Raw genomic sequence first — 19,204 nt, 5'->3', positions numbered from 1 at the left:
AAGAAATAAAAGGTTCCTAACTTGTACACCTACCGTTCCTACCTCAAAGGGTTTTGAAGCTTTTGAAGAAACATTGTATGAATTTGATAGCTCTCATGGTTTAGAATTAATACGTACCACCATCATTATCAATCGGCCCTCACCCCAACGGAGGATAGAACTTCTTTGCAAACGTCGCAGTCAGCCACTGCCACAGAGAGATCTTAGATAATAAGAACAGTGTATACATCAGGGTGTGTTAATTAAGAACCAGTTATTACACTGCAACTTCGAAGAAGGAGATTGGGTGAGGGGTCTGGAGAAATAATTGTGAATGTTCTTAAACATTTGCGGACCCGGAGATTAATGTTTTTGGCCCCTTATATTCGGGGGTCTCCCCCTGCCACACCCCCACCCCCATTTCCTCCATTTTCTTCCCCAGCCGCCCCACTCCTTCCCCGCCCTCTACGACCGGAACTGGTTTTCAGAGCGTCAGGTCTGATACCTAGTCGCCTTTTAACCAGGGTCCCGTTTCTCGAAAGTCCCGGTAACTGACCGGGCCCGGTAAGTATATTTTAAAATGTCAATTTTTCGCCGATAACACAGATTACAGACATGGTACTTGGCCAATGTTTTCATAGAATTATAAGATTCTAAAATTTAGTATTCAAAGCTAATAAAAATTGACTTCTTTTAAGAAACATTTATCACCAAAGATACTTATCGCGCCCGGTAAGTTACCGGGACTTTTGAGAAACAGGCCCCTGGACTTGGGAGGTGTTGCTAGGTGGAAAACGTGCTGCGTTTAAGACGACTTTTGAACTCCAGGAAGAAGGTTAGTATGGCATCCATATTTAGTTTAGCTCCTTTTGCTGTTTAACACTTATTGTTTAACTTTTTAGAGTTATACACAACTATTAGTTCTACTGCACTAAAGTAAGCTTGAGCGACAAATGGTGCCAACTTGTTACAGACTGACCAGGCAAGAACTTTACATACTTGGCTATTAGAGTCCAAGATCTTAGATCCAAGGTATTTAAAGTAAGAAATATGTTTTAATGTCTTCCCAGCCATTGAGCTCAAACGTAGTTCTAACGTAACCCCCGATGTATTCAGCTTTGGATTTTTTACAATTCAGAGCGCCATAGCCACCCTGACAGACGGGTTTCTGATACATTCTGATAGGAGAATTTTTAGTAAATTCACACTAGTCCCCTCGCCACTTTTAAATGGGTGTCCCCCAGTTTTTTGTTGCCTTTAATACACAGGGTAAGATGTTATACTAATGTATGAGGGGTACGGCATCGGAATTTGTACACTCGTGATATCCCGATCAGATAAGGGATCTAAGCAGTCACGACGGGAATCGTAACGAGCACTTTAGAAAACCAAATGGTTACTGATTTAACAAAATAATGGTTTAAGCGTTATTTATTGTGTTACCTTTCTTTGGCGTTGTCAGGTCTGAGGAATAGCAACGTGAAATGATGAAATTTCAAGGTTTTAAGGAAAACGTCAATACACGACGGTCGATATTTAGACTAAAGTAATTTCTTATTTTCCCTAGGGACAGTAAAGCGAGGAAAACACGCAAACACGTTCTGAAACCGCTTTCCGCGAGAGGACGCGGCTCCTCGCGTGTGATAATTTTCGCGCGAAATCACGTGTTTCGTCCGTTTAACTGTCCCTTAGTGAACTGGTCATAACAACTTTCTTCGACGTAGACCCACCTTGTCTGGGGTAGGGAGGTTATTGAAGACACCAGCTATCTCATGAACACTGCCGACAAAATTTTATTGGCTTTAAAATTTGAGTTGACACAGAAATATTCAGCTAGCAAGAGTCATCATCGCAAGGTTTGAATCTCATTGTTAGTTTTTACTGCTGGATGCAGGAGTGGCTATGCAATAAAGACACCATCTTTTGAGGTAGAGGAAGGGGTAATAATAATAATAATAATAATAATAATCTTTATTTGTGTTTTTTTTCAGTGTACATGTTGATTCTTATAATCTTTTAGTGGTGATATATAGAATTAAATTAATTATTAGTTAGAATAATGTGGAAAGCAAGGAAGCTAAATGAACCATTTGGTTATCTTGTTAGCTCCCTGGCTAATTTAGGTTCTAGATAGCAGGCAAAAAAGAAAAAAAAATGAAAAAGCAAAAGGAAGGAAGAACTTATTAATTGTAAAATGTTAACGTATGTTACGAGGTCAGCATAAAAGAAAATTAGTTCATTTGTTGTTCTGACAGTAAATAACGTATAATTTGTTTTTTGTATACAGGCAGAGTCCACCATCTATTTTGTGATTTGCCAGTGGGGCATGTTGGGATATCAGTAGTTTTGATCTCTCCCCTTAAAAAAAATAAGAGACTGCTCAGAAGACTGCTCGAAGTCCTGTAAATTTTGATGAACTTCAAAGCAGTCACAACAAATTCAATTCGATCCTAGATAGTAAGGTGAATAATTCCGAAGTAGAATAAAACGTAAATTTAATTTCTACTTAAAGTACGTTCTTAAATAAACGTGCTTTTAAAATTTAATTTATACGTACTTATACAAGTCATACCTTATTCACATCAACTAAACGTGTTTAGTGAAACCAGGTTTAAAAAAATGAAAATAATTGAAAGAATACTGGAGAAAGGAATCTTACATATCTTAACTAAAGTTTTATTATGCTAAATGTGAAGTCGTAAAACATGAGCAGGCAGCTTCTATGAATACTACAATTTTGAACTGTGTTTAATTAGAGAGTTGTTCAACATGTTTTTAAAACTGGTATTAACAGAGCATATGTGATTATTTTCTTTTCGTTCCCGTTGTCTATGATATGCTGTTGTTATGTATCGTGTTGTCCACTTTTCATAGAAAGCGAGCTGTCGTCGCAAACGTGTTAACTCGTACACAAACCAAACATTTTATTAACCAAAGCAAGTAAGAAAGGAAAGGTAAGGTGAGGTAAGGTAAGGTAACTGAAAATAACTAAAAATAACAGAGATCAATAAATTAACAATGAAAATGAAAATGACAATGCGAATAGAAAACGACAAGCGAAATAAACGACGAATACTTCAAGGCGAATGTGACGACAAGAAAAACACTTAGAACTTGGAACTTGACTTAGAAGCTAGACTTAAAACGAAACTGAACTTAACTAGAACTAGGACGACTTACGTAATATGAGCAGCAAAGCAAAACTAACACTGAAGTAACCTATATATATATATATAGCATTATGCAAAATAAAACTAGCGAGTACGAAAACAACCTACGAAAACAAAGAAGACTAATGAACGAGAAACTAAGTACAAAGGGCAACGGAGTGAAAAAACTAATAAACGAGGAACGGAAAAACAAGAACGCTAATGACCTACAGAAATATGTAACGCCGACATACAAAACAACAAAAATCTAAATTTTCGCGCCTACATGAACGTTCGTCTTTTTTCCCTCAAAGGCTTTCGCGAGCGTCGGTTTGTTTCTCACTCAACAGAAAAATTTAGCATAATACAACTGCCCCAGAACACACAGAAACTATTACGTGGGAGGCAAACAAAACCGTATTTCTACGTTGTATCGGTCTCTGCTTCTTGTATCAAACAAAAGAAGCTGCTCGCAGTTTGGATGTTGGTTTGGGCGGGGAAAAGGTTTTTAAGGACGGTGCTGGCCTACTTTTGCTACTGCCATACGTTCTGCGTATCTGGAGATACTCGGGTTTCCTATGGGTGGGGCCAACTAATAGAGGGTTATTTTTGCGCGGTTTAAAAGGCTATGCGGAAAATGTAGAGCTCAGCAAGTGCTCTTGGTATCCGAAATGAAAATTTGAGGTAAACGTGCATTTTCCAGAGATAATAAAGCTTCAATTTTGAAAAAAAAAAAAAAAAAGAACGCCATACATTGCTTTGTATTTTACGGCTTTTCAGAATAATTGTTGCCTAATTACCTTTAAAATATGCGTTGTTACTCCCAATTTTCTTTTTGGATTTCAATAGCCATTTCTAGCATCTGCTTTATCCGCGCAAAAATACTTCGGTATTAGTAGGCACCGTCGTTAATTGCTACGAAAGGAAGCACGTGTGGTTTCTGTCGTTAGGAACATCATTACTGGCGCACGAGAGGCTTGGGTACGAGTGACGATAGCAGAGCAAGACGGAAGATTTGTTTGACTTTACACATCAGAGTTGCTTTACAAGCTGAAAATGTACCAAGAAGTTGAAATACCCAAGAAAGGAAAGCACTCAATGAGTCAGGATTTGCCTGTCCTTTTTTTTTCTATTTTAGTTTTTCTTTTTGTTTTGTTTTGTTTGTTTGTTTGTTTTTTTCAAATTTCCCGGGGCTTCGTATTTTCTGCATTTTCAGCGATTGGACAGAATACATATTTTCAGGATACATGTGTAGCCTAAGAATTATGTCCATAAAACAAACGAATTGAAAGAGAATTTCTTTCACGAAGTAAGTATGACCAACCGAATTTTGCCAGAAAAAACGGCATGTTAAGCGTAAAGTTTATATCAGACAGGGATCGGACGATGAGCATATTAAATTGAAATTACAAGCACTTGCTGCAAAGCTCAACACTCAATATGATAACAACTCGGTGGAAGCGAAGTGGAATGATTTTGAAAATAGTGTTCGCAACATAATGGTCTCTTGCATCCCGCATAAGATGACAAGTTCAAGATACAACTTACCTTGGTTGAATCGCTCGTTTCGGCGACAGTCTAAAGTGAAACAAAGACTAAACAACAAGGCAAAGAAAACGGGATCTGTACACCACTGGAACAAGTTTTTTGCCGCCAGGAAACGCATGCAAAATAATCTTTAAGTCTGCAAGGGAAGAGTATATCAGTGGCCACCTTAGTGAGTCAATCAAAGACAACCCTAAACGCTTTTGGTCCTACGTAAAACGGCTTAATCAACAAAATCCAAGGATGCAGACTTTGAAGTGGATGGTAAAGTCATAAGTGATAGTGCTCTTAAATCAGAAATCTTATACAGCCAGTTTTCAAGTGTATTTACCAAGGAGGACCTTGAAAACATTCCAGATATGGGCTCAAATCTCAAACCTGGCCTTTAATTGTTTCAGAACTGTAAGGAGTTTTAAAGCAACTGTCTTCATTAAACCCTAACAAGGTCTGTGGCCCAGACCAAATCCCACCTTGGTTTCTCAAACATTTTGCTGCAGAAATCGCACCAATATTAACAGTCATCTTTCAGGACTCGACAGACAGTGTCACTGTTCCCTATAGGTGGAAGGAGGCAAATGTGTGTGCAGTTTTTGAAAAGGGAAAGAAATCTGACCCAGCCAATTATAGACCTATATCTCTCACCTGTGTTGCATCAAAGATCCTCGAGCATATTGTCCACAGCTTCACTATGAAACATCTAAACGACCATAACATCTTAACGGATTGTCAGCATGGTTTCAGGGCAAAGAGATCCACAGAAATGCAACTAATTCTCGTCCTACACGATATGGCAAAGACTATTCAGAGCTCATCTATCCACGCGGTCGTCTTGGACTTTGTCAAAGCCTTTGACAAGGTCCCTCATTGGCGACTCCTAAGAAAGCTGCAGCACTATGGAATCCAAGGCCTGCTCCTAAATTGGTTAGAGTCGTTTCTTACCCAACGTTTTCAATCAGTTGTTTGTGAAGGCCAAAACATCAAGTCAATGTCCGGTGACTTCCAGCATTCCCCAAGGTTCAGTCCTCGGGCCGTTGCTCTTTTTATTATACATAAACGACTTACCAGAAAATGTGCAATTATCAGTTAGGCTCTTTGCGGACGATGCTTTACTTTATAGCATTGTTGCAAGCGACGCGGACTGCGATCTCAAAGTGACTTACACAGGCTAGGCTAGAAAATGAATCCTGGCAGCACCTTTGGAATATGGAGTTCAATCCTTCCAAATGCAAAATTGTTATCATCTCGCATAAGATCAATCCACCCCTGAGAATACATGTCTTCTGTGGTGTAGAGTTAAAGCAGGTTAATAGCTTTCCATACCTTGGGGTTACTATGGTCTACTATCAGTAACAAGCTCAATTGGTCAGCCTATGTTTCTATAACAGTAGCTAAAGCAAACAACACGTTGGGTACAATACAACGAAACCTTTGGAATTGTCCAAAGAATGTAAAAGAAATTGCATATACATCCTTAGTACGACCGAAGCTGGAATAAGAAAGCGCGGCTTGGGACCCCTTCTTAAAGAAAGATGTCAGTGCTCTGGGGCCCGTTTCTCGAAAGTCCGGTAACTTACCGGGCCCGATAAATGTCTTTGGTGATAAATGTTTTTTAACAGAAGTCAATTTTTGTTAGCTTTGAATACTAAATTTTAAAATCTTATAATTCTATGAACACATTGGCCAAGTACCATGTCTGTAATCACTCTGTAATCGGCGAAAAAACATTTCAAAATATACTTATCGGGCCCGGTAAGTTGCCGGGTCTTTCGAGAAATGCACTGCATGAAATCCGCCCAAATTTACGCATTGCTCATTAGTTTAAACAAATTTAAGCCCTAAAGCACTAAAACCTATACACATGCTGGGTGTATTTGGTTTGACTGTGATTGGTTAAATGGTACTAAGTAGGCCTTTTGCATCTATTCTGACTGGACAAAGATATCTTTGGTATGATTTTTTTGTCCTGTGCAACTGTTTTGACTTTAAATAGTTTCTGCCAAGGTGCTATTGGCTGATAATTACCCACAGAAATTTGATGTTGGAAACCAATATTAGCCTGCTAGTTCAGTAACAAGGTAAATTTCCCAAGGGGAAATATAAAGACTGATAGTCCCAAAGCAAAGCAGTTTGCTTTTCAGTGGGTGCTTACAATTTGCACTGAAAAAAATAGAAGCGAAAAAATGATCAGTTGGAAATCAAATGGACCAAAAAATTTCCGGAAATTCCAGGGAATTTCAGCTATATCTCCCAGAGTGGAGGTACTCCTCTTCCCATTCAGAACAAAACATATGAAATTTTGTATTATGTTTCATTTCTTCCGTTTCTAGTCACCTACATGTATCTATAAAAAGCATGCAACAAGCGACATCTCTTTATCTGGTATTCCAACACAGGTAGCCCAAGCTCGAAATATGAGCGCTAGTTACACAACGGTTGAAAAATATAAGGATTTGTATGGGAGAAAAACGGTTTTTTTTTTTTTTTATCGCTCTCTCTCTATATAGAGAGAGAGCGATGGAACTGAAACTCACTGGAATCGCGCTAAATCGTCCTAAAAACCACATAGGAGGCAAGAAATACACAACAGAAGTAAAATGGATGATTTTTATTAAAAAAATTCGTTCATATTTTTAACCTCTAAAATAAACCGTTTTTCTCTCATACAAATTTTTATATTTTTCAACCGTTGCGTAACTAGCGCTCATATTTCGAGCTTGGGCTACCTGTGATTCCAATTTAAGAAAAGCATCAGTGCCATTATTAAACAGTGATCCCAAATTTTTTTTTTTTTTTGTGGAGATGGTAAACACTCGATGTTATGAGCTATATGTTAAACTAGTTAGAAGTTTCAGCAAACCATGTAAACAGTTGAATCTAGCTGAATGATCAGTTCCTGTATTTGGTCACGTGGAACAGCTTCAACTCGTTACAGCCATCATTTGCCTATTTTACGTTGTACCTCGGTTTCAAATAAAGATGTCATGTGTTCGTACTCAACAAAGTGTTTTTCGTTTATTGTTAAATTTAAAACGTTCCACTGTGACAAAATAGCGCGCTGTTCTCGAGGGTATAAAGTGGACGACAGCATAGTATGAGTGGTTCCTGGGAAATGAAGGAAAGGGATTAATCGTTAAAAAAAGATTTTCCGGCTTACAAACAAACCTGATCTTGAAATTAGGGGATAGTGCAAAGAAAAATGTATCAGGTGATAAAATGTCTGTTCGTATCATTCGATAGGCCATTACAGTACTTTGAAGAGACTTCAGACAAATCTTGCTACATGAGTTGGAGTTATACTCCAAACTATTCACAGCAAATTGTGACAGGCAGACGCTGCTCAAGCTTTCTGATGTAATAGAAGCGACCGTACTCGGATACCTGCGTACATGGTCAGCTCTTACCGAACGAGACGAAGGACGAAAAATTTGCGTTTAAAGCTCTCTGTACGCGTCCGGAAAGAATAATCTGAATCGGCAAAGATTCCAAAATAGAACAAGAATGAGTAAAGATTACGTGTTAACAAGGATAAAGTTTTATAAAGAACAGCACGTAAAGACGCGTAAAGAATGTTTAAGAGTCGTAAAGTCGCTTACTAGGAAAACCTTTTAAAACATCACGCCGAATTTGCTGATGGGTCAGTTAGGCGTTACTACTACAGTTGTCTTGGCTTCGCAAATGACAGACAGTTAATTTTAGCCATCTTGATCATTGCGCTTTACGCATCTGTAAGGAGATGTACGCAGTTTTTACGCGTACTTTGACTTGACTTCTTTACGCACAGTTATGCATCGCGGAATCTGTGCGTAAACAAAATATATATTTTTTTTTACTTTAAATTAGGACGAAGAATTTAATAATATCACATGTGACATTGACAGTTTACTTCAATGAATTTCGATTTTGTTCTTTACGCATCTTTATACAATGAACTGTGTAAAACTCGCGTTTTGATTGGTCTAGAGGAGTGTGTGATTAGAGTATAGACGCACGATTGACGTCATCGAGTGGTGTGACCGGCGCACGTGATCAGAGTCTAGAGTCCAGCCAGTGCGACTGGTCAACAAAGTTTTGCAAACTGGACAAACACAGGCAAATTTTCGCAGGGAAGGAAAACTGCCCAATAAAAAATTGGACAAAGACCGTTGAGGCTGACGTCAACCAGGATAGGAAAGCTAGAACTTTGATGTGACGTGGAAACAAAGCAAATATTTTTCGAAATATGTCGCCGATAAAAATCCGGTAATGGCTAGTAATCGATTTCAAATTGCAATGAAGCGACTTGCATGCTGTAATATTTTGGGGTCAGGATTTTCTCTGGAATAAAGGTTAGTTTTGAAAAAATTGTTAGTGAAATTCTTTCGGATTATATTCTAATTTAGAAGATCACAATTGCTTGTGTGTAGTAGTCTAAAACTGAGTTTGCTGGAAAAGTTTTGACTCAGCTCAGGCAACGCGATGCTAGCTCACGAAATGTGTTGAAATGTCTTGGTTATTGTATAAAACAAGTAGATTCCATTTTGACGTGGGTCTGTACTCTGATAACGCACAGAGGACGTCAAAACGTGGTGAGAACATCAGTCACGCTACTCGCCTGCGGCTCGTAGCGTACTTCTTTGTTCTCACCACGTTTTGACGTCATCAGACGTCGTTATCAGAGTACAGACGCACGGCAAAATGGAATCTATTTGTTAAGCAGTCTTTACGCGATCCTTCTCTTTACGCGTCAGTTACGCATTGCGAATCTATGCGTAAAGAACACACCCCAAATTTACGCATCTTTACGAAGTTTTTAAGGATACGCAAATTCGCGATTTCATTCTGTGACGGGCCTCTGGAAAGGGTTCAACGTAAGGCGGCACGGTTCTGCTCACAAAATTACAACAGTTACGCGAGTGTTACGGACATGATTAAAGACTTAGGGTGGGCCACACTGGAAACGAGAAGAAGGCAGTTTAGACTAACACTTATGTATAAAATAACTAACGGTCTTATTGATATAGATAGCCGAAAATATTTAATTCATCACCCCGAGAGTCGCACGAGGGGAAGCCATCAATTTAAATTTCGCGTGTCATATGGAAGTAAGGACATTTTTAAATTTTCTTTTTTTCCAAGAACTATAGCGGACTGGAACCGCCGCCCTAAGGCCATTGTTTTTGATCATTATTTTATATTTAGTATTATTTTATTATTTTTTATGTTGGACGCGTTAACCCTGGCAGCCTGTTCTAGCAGCGCCGCAATTAATTTATTTATCTATTTATTTTTAATTTTACAGTTGGTGTGATACCGACCTAATAATTATATGTAAATGTAAATGTAAATGTAGGACAACAAGTACGAAAGGCACGAGGCAAAAGAATTGAAAGAAAATTTCTTTCACTACGAAAGACACGAGAATTCCGCTTTCCTTTTTTCGTAAGTCCATTGTCCCGACTTTCCAATCCTGCAAATCAGATCACTTCCATATTTGGAAAACGAAACCAACCCGGGAAAAAACCCTTCTTCATCAAAGCGCGCATTCCGAGAAAGAGGAAGCGAAGAACGTTTCCCTCTACCTTCTCGTGTTAAAACATAATTTACTCGTACTTTCGCTATTAATATTGCAATCATGGGGTGAGAAAACCTTTTTTACCGGAATTGTTAACATGTAGCGTGTGAATCAACTTCATGGAGCATAGCTGTGGGCAAACTTTCTCTGTGTTTGGCGAATTTTTCGAAGGTAAGCGTACGATAAAGTGGATATAGCGTGTATAGTTTGCTTTCTTTAGTTTTGTTTGTAACTTTCAAACAACCCTCGATTCAATATCCACTTTAATCTTTCAATGAAGATGGGTCTTTAATAGTGCTTTGTAAAAGCTTGAGATCATGCAGGCTTCGCCTTCTTGGAATTAAGCTTTCATGTTGTGGGGTTGTTGCCTGAACTTGATAGTCTTACTGTTAACTTAACGAACACGTTTTACATTGCTATTAAGTGCTTCTTTGGATTAAGTTTAACTTGAGGTACCTCCGTGACTCTGATAAATGAGGTTCGCGTTGAAAAGTATGAGGCACGCTATGTCGGTGGACACATGCAAATTAAGCTTAATTTCAAGCTTACTGAAATGTCTCCGAAGAAAGTCTTGTTGAGTCGCATTTATCGCAGAATGCTAACAGTAAGTTCAAGTCTACGTTTCTATCAAATGTTTTGGTGCAAGCTGATCAAAAGATCAAGCATTTCTTCTTGGTTTGTAATTTTTAATGACGCAGTTACAGACGCCACCCTGATCTGCATAGCCAGTCACGCATGGCCAGGCTCCTTTAACCCTTTGACTCCTGAGTTTTTCAGTAATTTCTTGTTAATCATGACATGCACTCATAAAAAAGCCTCTACCAACTTTCCTTTGAGAGTTAAGTACCTATAACCATACATATTTAGAAAGTAGACATGTCAAGGATTCCAAATAATTTATTAACTTTTGGTTAATGATTCACCAGTAAAATAATTTATTCAAAATGGCGACTTAAATGAGAAAAAATGGATCTTTTACATACATTCTTGTTTAAATTTTCACCTTTGTATAAAGGAAAATTGAAAAAATTGAATTCTGCGAAGTATTTAGACTCTGTGAAGTACATTCCAGTTATTTCAATCTTCCGTCTCGCGTATCTATTTGTCTCTGTCACCAACAAATCCCACAGCTCATTGGTAAACAATGCATCAAAGAAAACAACAGGTAAGGAATCCACCTCAAAGTCAAATGTTTGACCATGTTCAGGGCCTCTAAATTCAGGGTACTGAACCACAAACCTTTCGTTAGTTGCACTCCACTCGATAGGTGGGTTTTGCTGAGCAGCTCTTTGTTGTTGGCGGCGTCTTCCAACCAATACTCGACGTGCTGGAGCTGTCGAGGTGCTTGCTCGTTCACGTTGTTCAAAACCACGTGGCATTGCGGCACTTTCCGACTCTGAATAATCGGACCAACTTGAAAAGAAATCGTCGCTGCTATCCGGCGTTTCAAAGATTATTCCATGTATTTCGGCCATGTCATCAATACGATCCGCCATTTTTTAAGTGCTCGCGAACAGACTTAAAAAAAAACTCGAGGAAATTTGGTCTAATTTGGCGAATACTAAGTGAGACTGAAACGAGTGCGTAAATAACTTCATGTAAGACGAATTAAGTGTCTTTCGACAAAAGATGGGGCCTCTATGAGCCTTTTTTAAGTCAAAACGTACCCCTAATTTGGAAGTGCGCGTAAATGCGCGCTCAGGAGTCAAAGGGTTAAAGGCGCGTTGTTTGTACCACGAAGAATAATTAGCGTCAGTCCATAATTTGTTGATCTTAGACTAAAAGATACTGTAATCTTTGCTCGAAAAATTCTGGTGCAATTCACTGGGAAAGATTTCCACACAGCCCCAATAAAATTATACATGTGTTGCTGTCATACCTGTTACACAAAGAACGAGCATGAATAGTGTTTAAAGTCGTAAAATGCCTGCATAACTTAAGTATGGGGCTGTGCGAAATCTTGCTAGTTACTGTCTTCAATGTCGCAATGTTGATCAAAGCACAGGGGGCCCACACAATGTGTCTGTGTAGCCGATTGTTATTATATAGTAAATGCACTCGATTTACCGTTTGCTTCACCTATAGCGATATATCGCTAACTGTGTATACAAATCAATGATAAATAAACGTTGAATTACCTTATCTGTGGTATATAGTCGTCCTTTTACCTCAAAAGCGGTTTTTGAGCGATTTTGAAGGAGTTTGAGTTCGCCGTTGACTGTTCCATATATGGAACAGTCAACGGCGAACCATCAAAAATCGCTCAAAAACCGCTTTTGAGGTAAAAGGACGACTATATACCACAGATAAGGTAATTCAACGTTTATTTATCATTGATTTGTATACACAGTTAGCGATATATCGCTATAGGTGAAGCAAACGGTAAATCGAGTGCATTTACTATATAATAACAATCGGCTACACAGACACATTGTGTGGGCCCCCTGTGATCAAAGATGATCCAAATGACTGTTGATGTTAAAACCATGTTGCTTTACCTTCTGCAGTTGTCTGTGGTCCCTCAAAATCGTACAATATTGTCTCAGATCAATAATTTATTGTTGTTATTGTGCAATCATATACACATCAGTGTTTTTCAATTGCATGTCAAAATTCATGCCATATTAGTTTTTATTGTATCTCTCAGTTAATACGAGCAGTTTGATTGGTCAATTTTGCAGGCTGTATTACACTGTACAGCCCACTAAATTTGAAAGTTTCCTTTTTCACATGCGGGATTAACCTCAGAGATTATAATAAGTATCTCACTTACTGTGTCTCATTTTCTAAGTCCATACAGTATGGATTGAGCCTGGTACAACTTACATTTTGGACCTTGAACCCAGTAAGTAAGTCTGAGGTGTTACTCTTACTAACTGAGAGGTAAGAGGTATCAGGTATTACTATCTACTCTTGATTTCAGTTTATCGGTCAGTTCAAGTGTTAAAGAGTTGGCTCAAGATGTGCAAATGTTCTTGGAGTATGATTTGGTAAGTTACAACGTTGATACCAGCAATTTCCAACTCTTGATGTTGATATTTATTAGTACTGTTGTATGTGTGATGCAAGAGAGACGATGCCTGTTAATTAGCTAATCTCATACCAACGTACAACAAGTTCTAGTCTCAGTTGGGTTATATATTATATTATTAAAAACTGGATCGTTGTATAATGCAATTCGAGCAATTTGATTGGCTTAGCGGCCATGGTATATGAGGCATTATACCATGCCCGAGAAACAGAGACCATTAAATTGTCTTCTAATTGTTCTTGCAAAGCGAAATCTGCAAAATCTACTGTAGCAATATTTCTTGATTGTTTTTAATAAAACAATTATTCCACTCACACTTGTTGGTTATGAGATGAGTATAGCCAACTCGGCGCTACGCGCCTCATTGGCCATCTATCATCTCAGTATCCAACGCGCGTTCGTGGAATAATTGTTAATATTATAGCGCTGTGCACTATTACTAAAAATAGATTTTGTCACATGAGACCCCCGCACAGACTCAGACAAACATGGGGATGTGATAAAGGAAAATGTATGAGCGAGTACTGCCATTAATAAGCAATACCAAAAAGTGAAAAACTTGGTGAAATCGCGCAGTTAGCGTCCAAGACGGACCCAAAATTAATGGTAACCACCAAACACTGCTGTTGGGGTGAATGTAAATCAGACGTGAGGTATCCTGACAAGTGGCCGAAATCCCTCAAAAAGGTTGAACAATCAGGGAAGAAAGTATTCATTCCATTTCCGAAACCAACACAAGATACCGCGAAGTGCGTGCAAGCGTTGGCTAGCTGCTTGTTCGCGGGATTTCTTTACAGAGAAAAACATAACCAGTGTAAAAAGGAAAGAAGATAGGCCTGCGCGACTCCCACTCGCGTGTTTTTAGCCATGTTCAGTTATAGTTTTGCTATAACGAGTATGTCTTTTAAGGAACACCCTCTCTTGTGTCAGCAGCACTCCCTGTAAATTTTCTTTTAGCGCTGTATTTTCTTCTTATTAAATGCCATTTATGATTTGGAGGATTTGCGCGATAGTAACTGAACAAAGCCACGTGCTTAAATATCGCATGTTTTGTATTTTTATCTCAAAGGTCATGTCTGGGTTTTTTGTTCTATCTAATTGACCTCTAGCTGTTTTTGTTTAGCGACTGTCGTTCTTATGCCGTTTGTGACATTTGGTTCAGGCTTCGTATGGCTCATTTCAGTGTGTCTTGTGGCAGTATAGCCCCTCTTTTTATCTTTGTAAGGGTAGGATTTGAACCGTGTAATAATCATTATCTTGCAGCTTTTGTATTGCCGGGCCCGGCTATTTGCTTTTGTGGCAAGATGTTGTGTTACTTATCACGGTTATTTGTCTCTTGATCCTTTCTTTAGCATTGTAGCTTCTTTAAAAGCTCTATAATGCATTAATTTGAGGGCTAAAGGCCGTTTTAGTTACAGCTGTGTTTTTGCTATCGCTCCACTCTGCTCTGTAACTGTGAGGTTTGTGTTTACATGTATGTTGCGGAGCTTAGTATTTGATTACGCCTTAGACTGATTACTGAGACAATTCTTCTATGTTGCTCTGGCCAGGGGCTGCTACGAGTCCTTCAGCCATTAGTAAATTCTGTGGCATTTTAGGCAATGGTCAGGCAAGACTGCGGTTTCGATACTAATCTTGTGGATCTCTGCAGTTGCCGATTCCTGAGAAATGATAGAGATGAGTTCTCGCGTTTACCGCTTAATTGCAAGCCCCTGCACTTTAACCACCGTTTTAGTTGCCCAACTGTGTATTCCTCTGGTTCTCTTTTGAATTTAGAGTCAGGAACGTCGTCTTCGTCGGTTAAAACCGTTAAAGATCGAAGCGAACTGCTCGCCATTCACATGTTCTTCCCTACATCTCTTACAGAATTGGACTTTGTTTGTCTGAGTCTCGGCGGGGTGTGAAATCTCGTGACGTCATTAGTGCACAGCGCTATTATACCCCTGACTGGGATCACAGGCTTGTAAGCACATGCAGGCAACCCAAAAACCAACAACATGTTCATAATGTTTGTGCGCGCAATGTTTTTATCTCAGTTCCTGATATGGGATGATATACTATGATATAGTACAGTATGGCTGATAGAGAAGTTTGCATAGCAGTCAAAGCATTTTGGTCAGTGCATCTGTTATAAGACAGTAAAGAAGAAACTAAAGGATACGGTGTCATATGTTTTAAATCATGTGTTCACTGTATTCACCTAATAGGAGTTCTCCCCATTCTCCCTCGTTTGTTTGCTTCTGTCAATCAATTTTTATTTTTTTTTAATTTCTTATTAGTACTGTGCATACAGCTGTAATTATGAATCTAACCTAAATTAAAACCGCAGTTCCTACTTAATGTTTGAGTTTTTTTTTTTTTTTTTTTTCAGTTTCAGTAATGAACAAGATTAAAGGCTTCCTGTGATGTCAGGGCTATCAAAGGTATTATCTTTGGTTTTATAAGGGGAAACTTGGTTGTCTATTATGATCAGCTCTAAGCTTTAATACTTCTGGATGTGACAATGTGACCCAACTTTTGTCAATTGACAAATTAAGGTTGAATTCAGCTTGTCATAGAAACTTACTTGTATTTGATATTTATAAAATATTTGAGATAGTACGCGCGCTCTCATTGGTTGATAGGTGTGTTTAGATGAGAGTATCATGCTTTCTGTGTCGCCCGGCACAATTTGAAAACATTTCAAAGCTTTCGCAAGACTCACAAAGTAATTTCAAGTACAACTGTTAAGGAAATGGTGAAAAATTTCCCAAAATTTTGATCGGGTTTTGCCTACCTCCTTCCCCCTGAACCCGAGGGAAAAAAAGCAAAAGAAAGAAGAACCACAGCGCTTTGCCTGCCTCGCTAGACGACCTCGTCGAGGGAGCTCAAGTGAAGACGACAAAATATGCAACAAATACACAGTAAACATTTTTCAAGGTAATTTTTGCATCTGAGTACCACAATAAAATTCTCTAAAAGACATTCTTTATTCAAAAAATGTACCCGAAAATGAACACAAAACTATATGCTACAGACTATAAATGTTTCAAATCAAACTTTGTACGGCCGGTTGTCGTGTTTTGGCTGTCAAATTTGTATAAAATGTATTTTCTCTGAGACTTTCTCAGCGTAATAATCTACTGTTACGATTACTATTACCAGCAACAACTTCACAGCCTGGATCCGCTGCTTGCGCTACACTGTATATTAAACAAAAAACTAAGGACTTTAAATTTTGAAGTCTCTGTTTTGCCAGCTTCCGTTTTTTTTTTAACTCGTAAAGAAACTCGTAATCATCCAAGTAAAGAGACTAGTATGTGCACTACTGGCTACGTGAAAATTGGTGAGGGAGCGAGGGAAAGCTTTAATGAAACAAATATGCTGTTAAACATTTTATTTATCAAACAAAATGATGAATAATAAAAATCAGCAACAATAACAAGGCCATTAATTTATTTTTATCCAATTAGGTCTGAATGTTTCCCAAAATACGTTTGTAGTTTGCAATATCTGTCACGGTGCGTCACTCGGTTTGATTTTGCGATTCTGTCAGATTTTGAGCGCTCTTCCCAGAGCACGATTAAGTTTCCCCAGAAAAATTTTTATTTTAGTTGAAAGCCCATTTCCTCCTTACTTCACTCTTACAGTTTCATTTGATTTGTAATAAAGGTAGTAGGATAAAATTAATTATGTCTTCAATTTAGAAAGCGATTTCTATAGGGTAACGGGTCCCCTTTTTTCTGGTCGGTCTCAGTATTACAAGCTTGATCGATCCTGACAAGAATTAAATGATAAAACCTGAAAAGGTTGTCGAACAAGCTGATAACAAATAGATGTCTTCTAGCTTTATCAGTAGGGCAAGTGGGTTGCTTCAAAATGAGTGATTTTTCAACCCGAATTTTCTCGTGTCTGACTATGAAATCAATCTTGGTCATTTTCTGCCAAATCAAAAAGTTATTTAATAAATGAACCACACACCAATGAATAACTTAATATGGACTACTAATAGCCAAAGTTTCAGCTATTTTCAAAATTTGAAAGTTTGCCGCGCAACATTCGATTTTTATGTGCACGCGCTCTTAAGTTACACATAGTAAGTTTTGATGTAAAACAAGATACAATAATCTGTGCAGCCTCAGCTACATGTACAGACATACTAGCACATTGTACTGAACACTCACAGCATGCTGACATTCATATGCTGTATGCCAATTTTCCCCAAACCACAAACTTTCAGTAAATTCTCAAATTCATGTTATGACTCCTAATTGATCAGCCAATCTTGTACAGACAGTCATGAAGAGAATGGGTTGATTTTGAAGATGAGGGTGGAGTGTGCCAATTTCAAGGGGATTAGTGAATTTGTTTGTTTTTGCATTCCAGTAGACATTCTAAAATTCCAGAATGTTTTTGCAGCTGCAAATCAAGTTTTACCTTCTCACTTCAAGTAAAACACTGTTTTCTCAAAGCAGAAAATGGATCTGCATATTTATAATAATTTGCCCATTGCAATATTCTTTGCCTTTAGTTAACTAATTGAATTGAGAAAGAAACACAATGCTGGCAGCTTATCGGTAAATAAAAATTATATTGCCTTTTAGGAGTCCTCCTTTCTTAACATAGCCTGTACATCACAGGAAAGTCATGAAGAGGAAGCCCCAAGTTTTTCCCTCGGAAGAACATTGAGAGTGACTCTTCTAAGCAGTGAATGGAGGTCAACAAAAGGAGGTGTGTCAACCATCAACAGAGAGCTTGCCATTCAGTTAGCAAAGTTCCCTGATGTGAAAGTCAGTGTCTATCTCCCTGAATGCAGTGAAGAGGATAAAAGAGTTGCTGCTGGTCACAATGTCCATCTCATTAAAGCACAAGAAATGCCTGGTTATGACCCAGTTGATTGGTTGGCAACTATTCCAAAAGGTCACGTTATGGACTGTGTGATAGGCCATGGAGTTCAGCTTGGTAAACAAGTACAAGTCATAAAACGTCACCATGACTGTAAATGGATTCAGGTTGTCCATACTGACCCTGAAGAACTTGGAATGTTCAAAAATGTTGCAGATGCTGTTTCTAAAGGAGAGGAAAAGCACAAATTAGAAGTCAAACTCTGTGAATTGTCTGATCAAGTCGTAGCAGTTGGACCCAAGCTGGAGGAAGCTTTCTCAGGATATCTGCGTCCCTTTCAGAAAGATCAAAATGTTCTCAACCTCACCCCAGGCATCTTCTCTGAGTTTGCTGATGTAAAGCAAGCTTCTAAGGAAAGAAGAACGTTTTCTGTTCTGTTGCTAGGGAGTGGTGACAGTGAAGACTTGCAGCTGAAAGGTTATAACATTGCTGCTCAGGCAATTACAAAGTTGAAAGACATGCCACAGCCCTACAAACTGAAGGTTGTCGGAGTACAAAGTGGAAGAGAGCAGCAAGTAGTAGAAATGATGCTCCAGCAAGGCATTTCCCGTGATCAACTTGTTGTACGTGGTTTCAAAGAAAGAGAGCAGTTGGCTGAGCAGTTTTGTGAGGTAGATCTTGCTATTCTGCCGTCAAGATCTGAGGGGTTTGGGCTTCCTGCTCTTGAAGCTTTATCTGCTGGTCTGCCTGTGCTTGTAAGTGGTAACTCTGGGCTTGGAGAAGCTCTTCAGAATGTGCCTCATGGTTCAAACTGTGTAGTGGATTCAGACGATCCTAAGGAGTGGGCCAAGGCAATCAGGAGTGTCCGTCAGAAAAGAAGAAATGTACGACTTGTGGAAATGAAGTCTATCTGTGACGAGTATGCAAAGGTTTACAGCTGGGAGGAGCAGTGCAGGTCACTTGTGCAAAGAATGATGAACATCACTTCAGGTAAAATTCCTTTGTTGCATTAATAATGGGCTGATGTGTCCTGTGGTATAAAAAGACCAGATTTACAAAGCCCTTCTAAGTGAAGATGCTTCCCAAGTATTGTTTACTGACAAAAGTTTACTGTTGGCTTACCGT

The 19,204-nt window shown here is 38.7% G+C and overlaps 1 protein-coding gene and 2 long non-coding RNA genes across 3 annotated transcripts in view; 1 reads left to right on the top strand and 2 right to left on the bottom strand.

Moving 5' to 3' along the window:
• LOC146477707 (uncharacterized) overlaps nucleotides 1–19,204 on the bottom strand; it is a 545,413-nt gene that overhangs the window by 387,449 nt on the left and 138,760 nt on the right. The window lies entirely within an intron of this gene.
• LOC146477710 (uncharacterized) overlaps nucleotides 1–19,204 on the bottom strand; it is a 178,338-nt gene that overhangs the window by 77,602 nt on the left and 81,532 nt on the right. The window lies entirely within an intron of this gene.
• The window catches only part of LOC146477712 (uncharacterized), a 36,449-nt gene continuing 27,441 nt past the window's right edge, over nucleotides 10,197–19,204 (top strand). Inside the window, exons 1-4 of the mRNA XM_085113049.1 lie at nucleotides 10,197–10,395; nucleotides 13,148–13,214; nucleotides 15,627–15,678; nucleotides 17,839–19,069. Coding sequence (XP_084969175.1) covers nucleotides 15,661–15,678; nucleotides 17,839–19,069 — 1,249 coding nt within the window. The 5' untranslated portion in view covers nucleotides 10,197–10,395; nucleotides 13,148–13,214; nucleotides 15,627–15,660. The remainder of the gene's footprint in view (nucleotides 10,396–13,147; nucleotides 13,215–15,626; nucleotides 15,679–17,838; nucleotides 19,070–19,204) is intronic.

Source organism: Pavona decussata, unplaced genomic scaffold, assembly GCF_977016875.1.
Source record: "Pavona decussata unplaced genomic scaffold, jaPavDecu1.1 SCAFFOLD_69, whole genome shotgun sequence".
In the NCBI taxonomy this organism is placed as follows: domain Eukaryota; kingdom Metazoa; phylum Cnidaria; class Anthozoa; order Scleractinia; family Agariciidae; genus Pavona; species Pavona decussata.
This window is presented reverse-complemented; position numbering and strand designations above follow the sequence as displayed.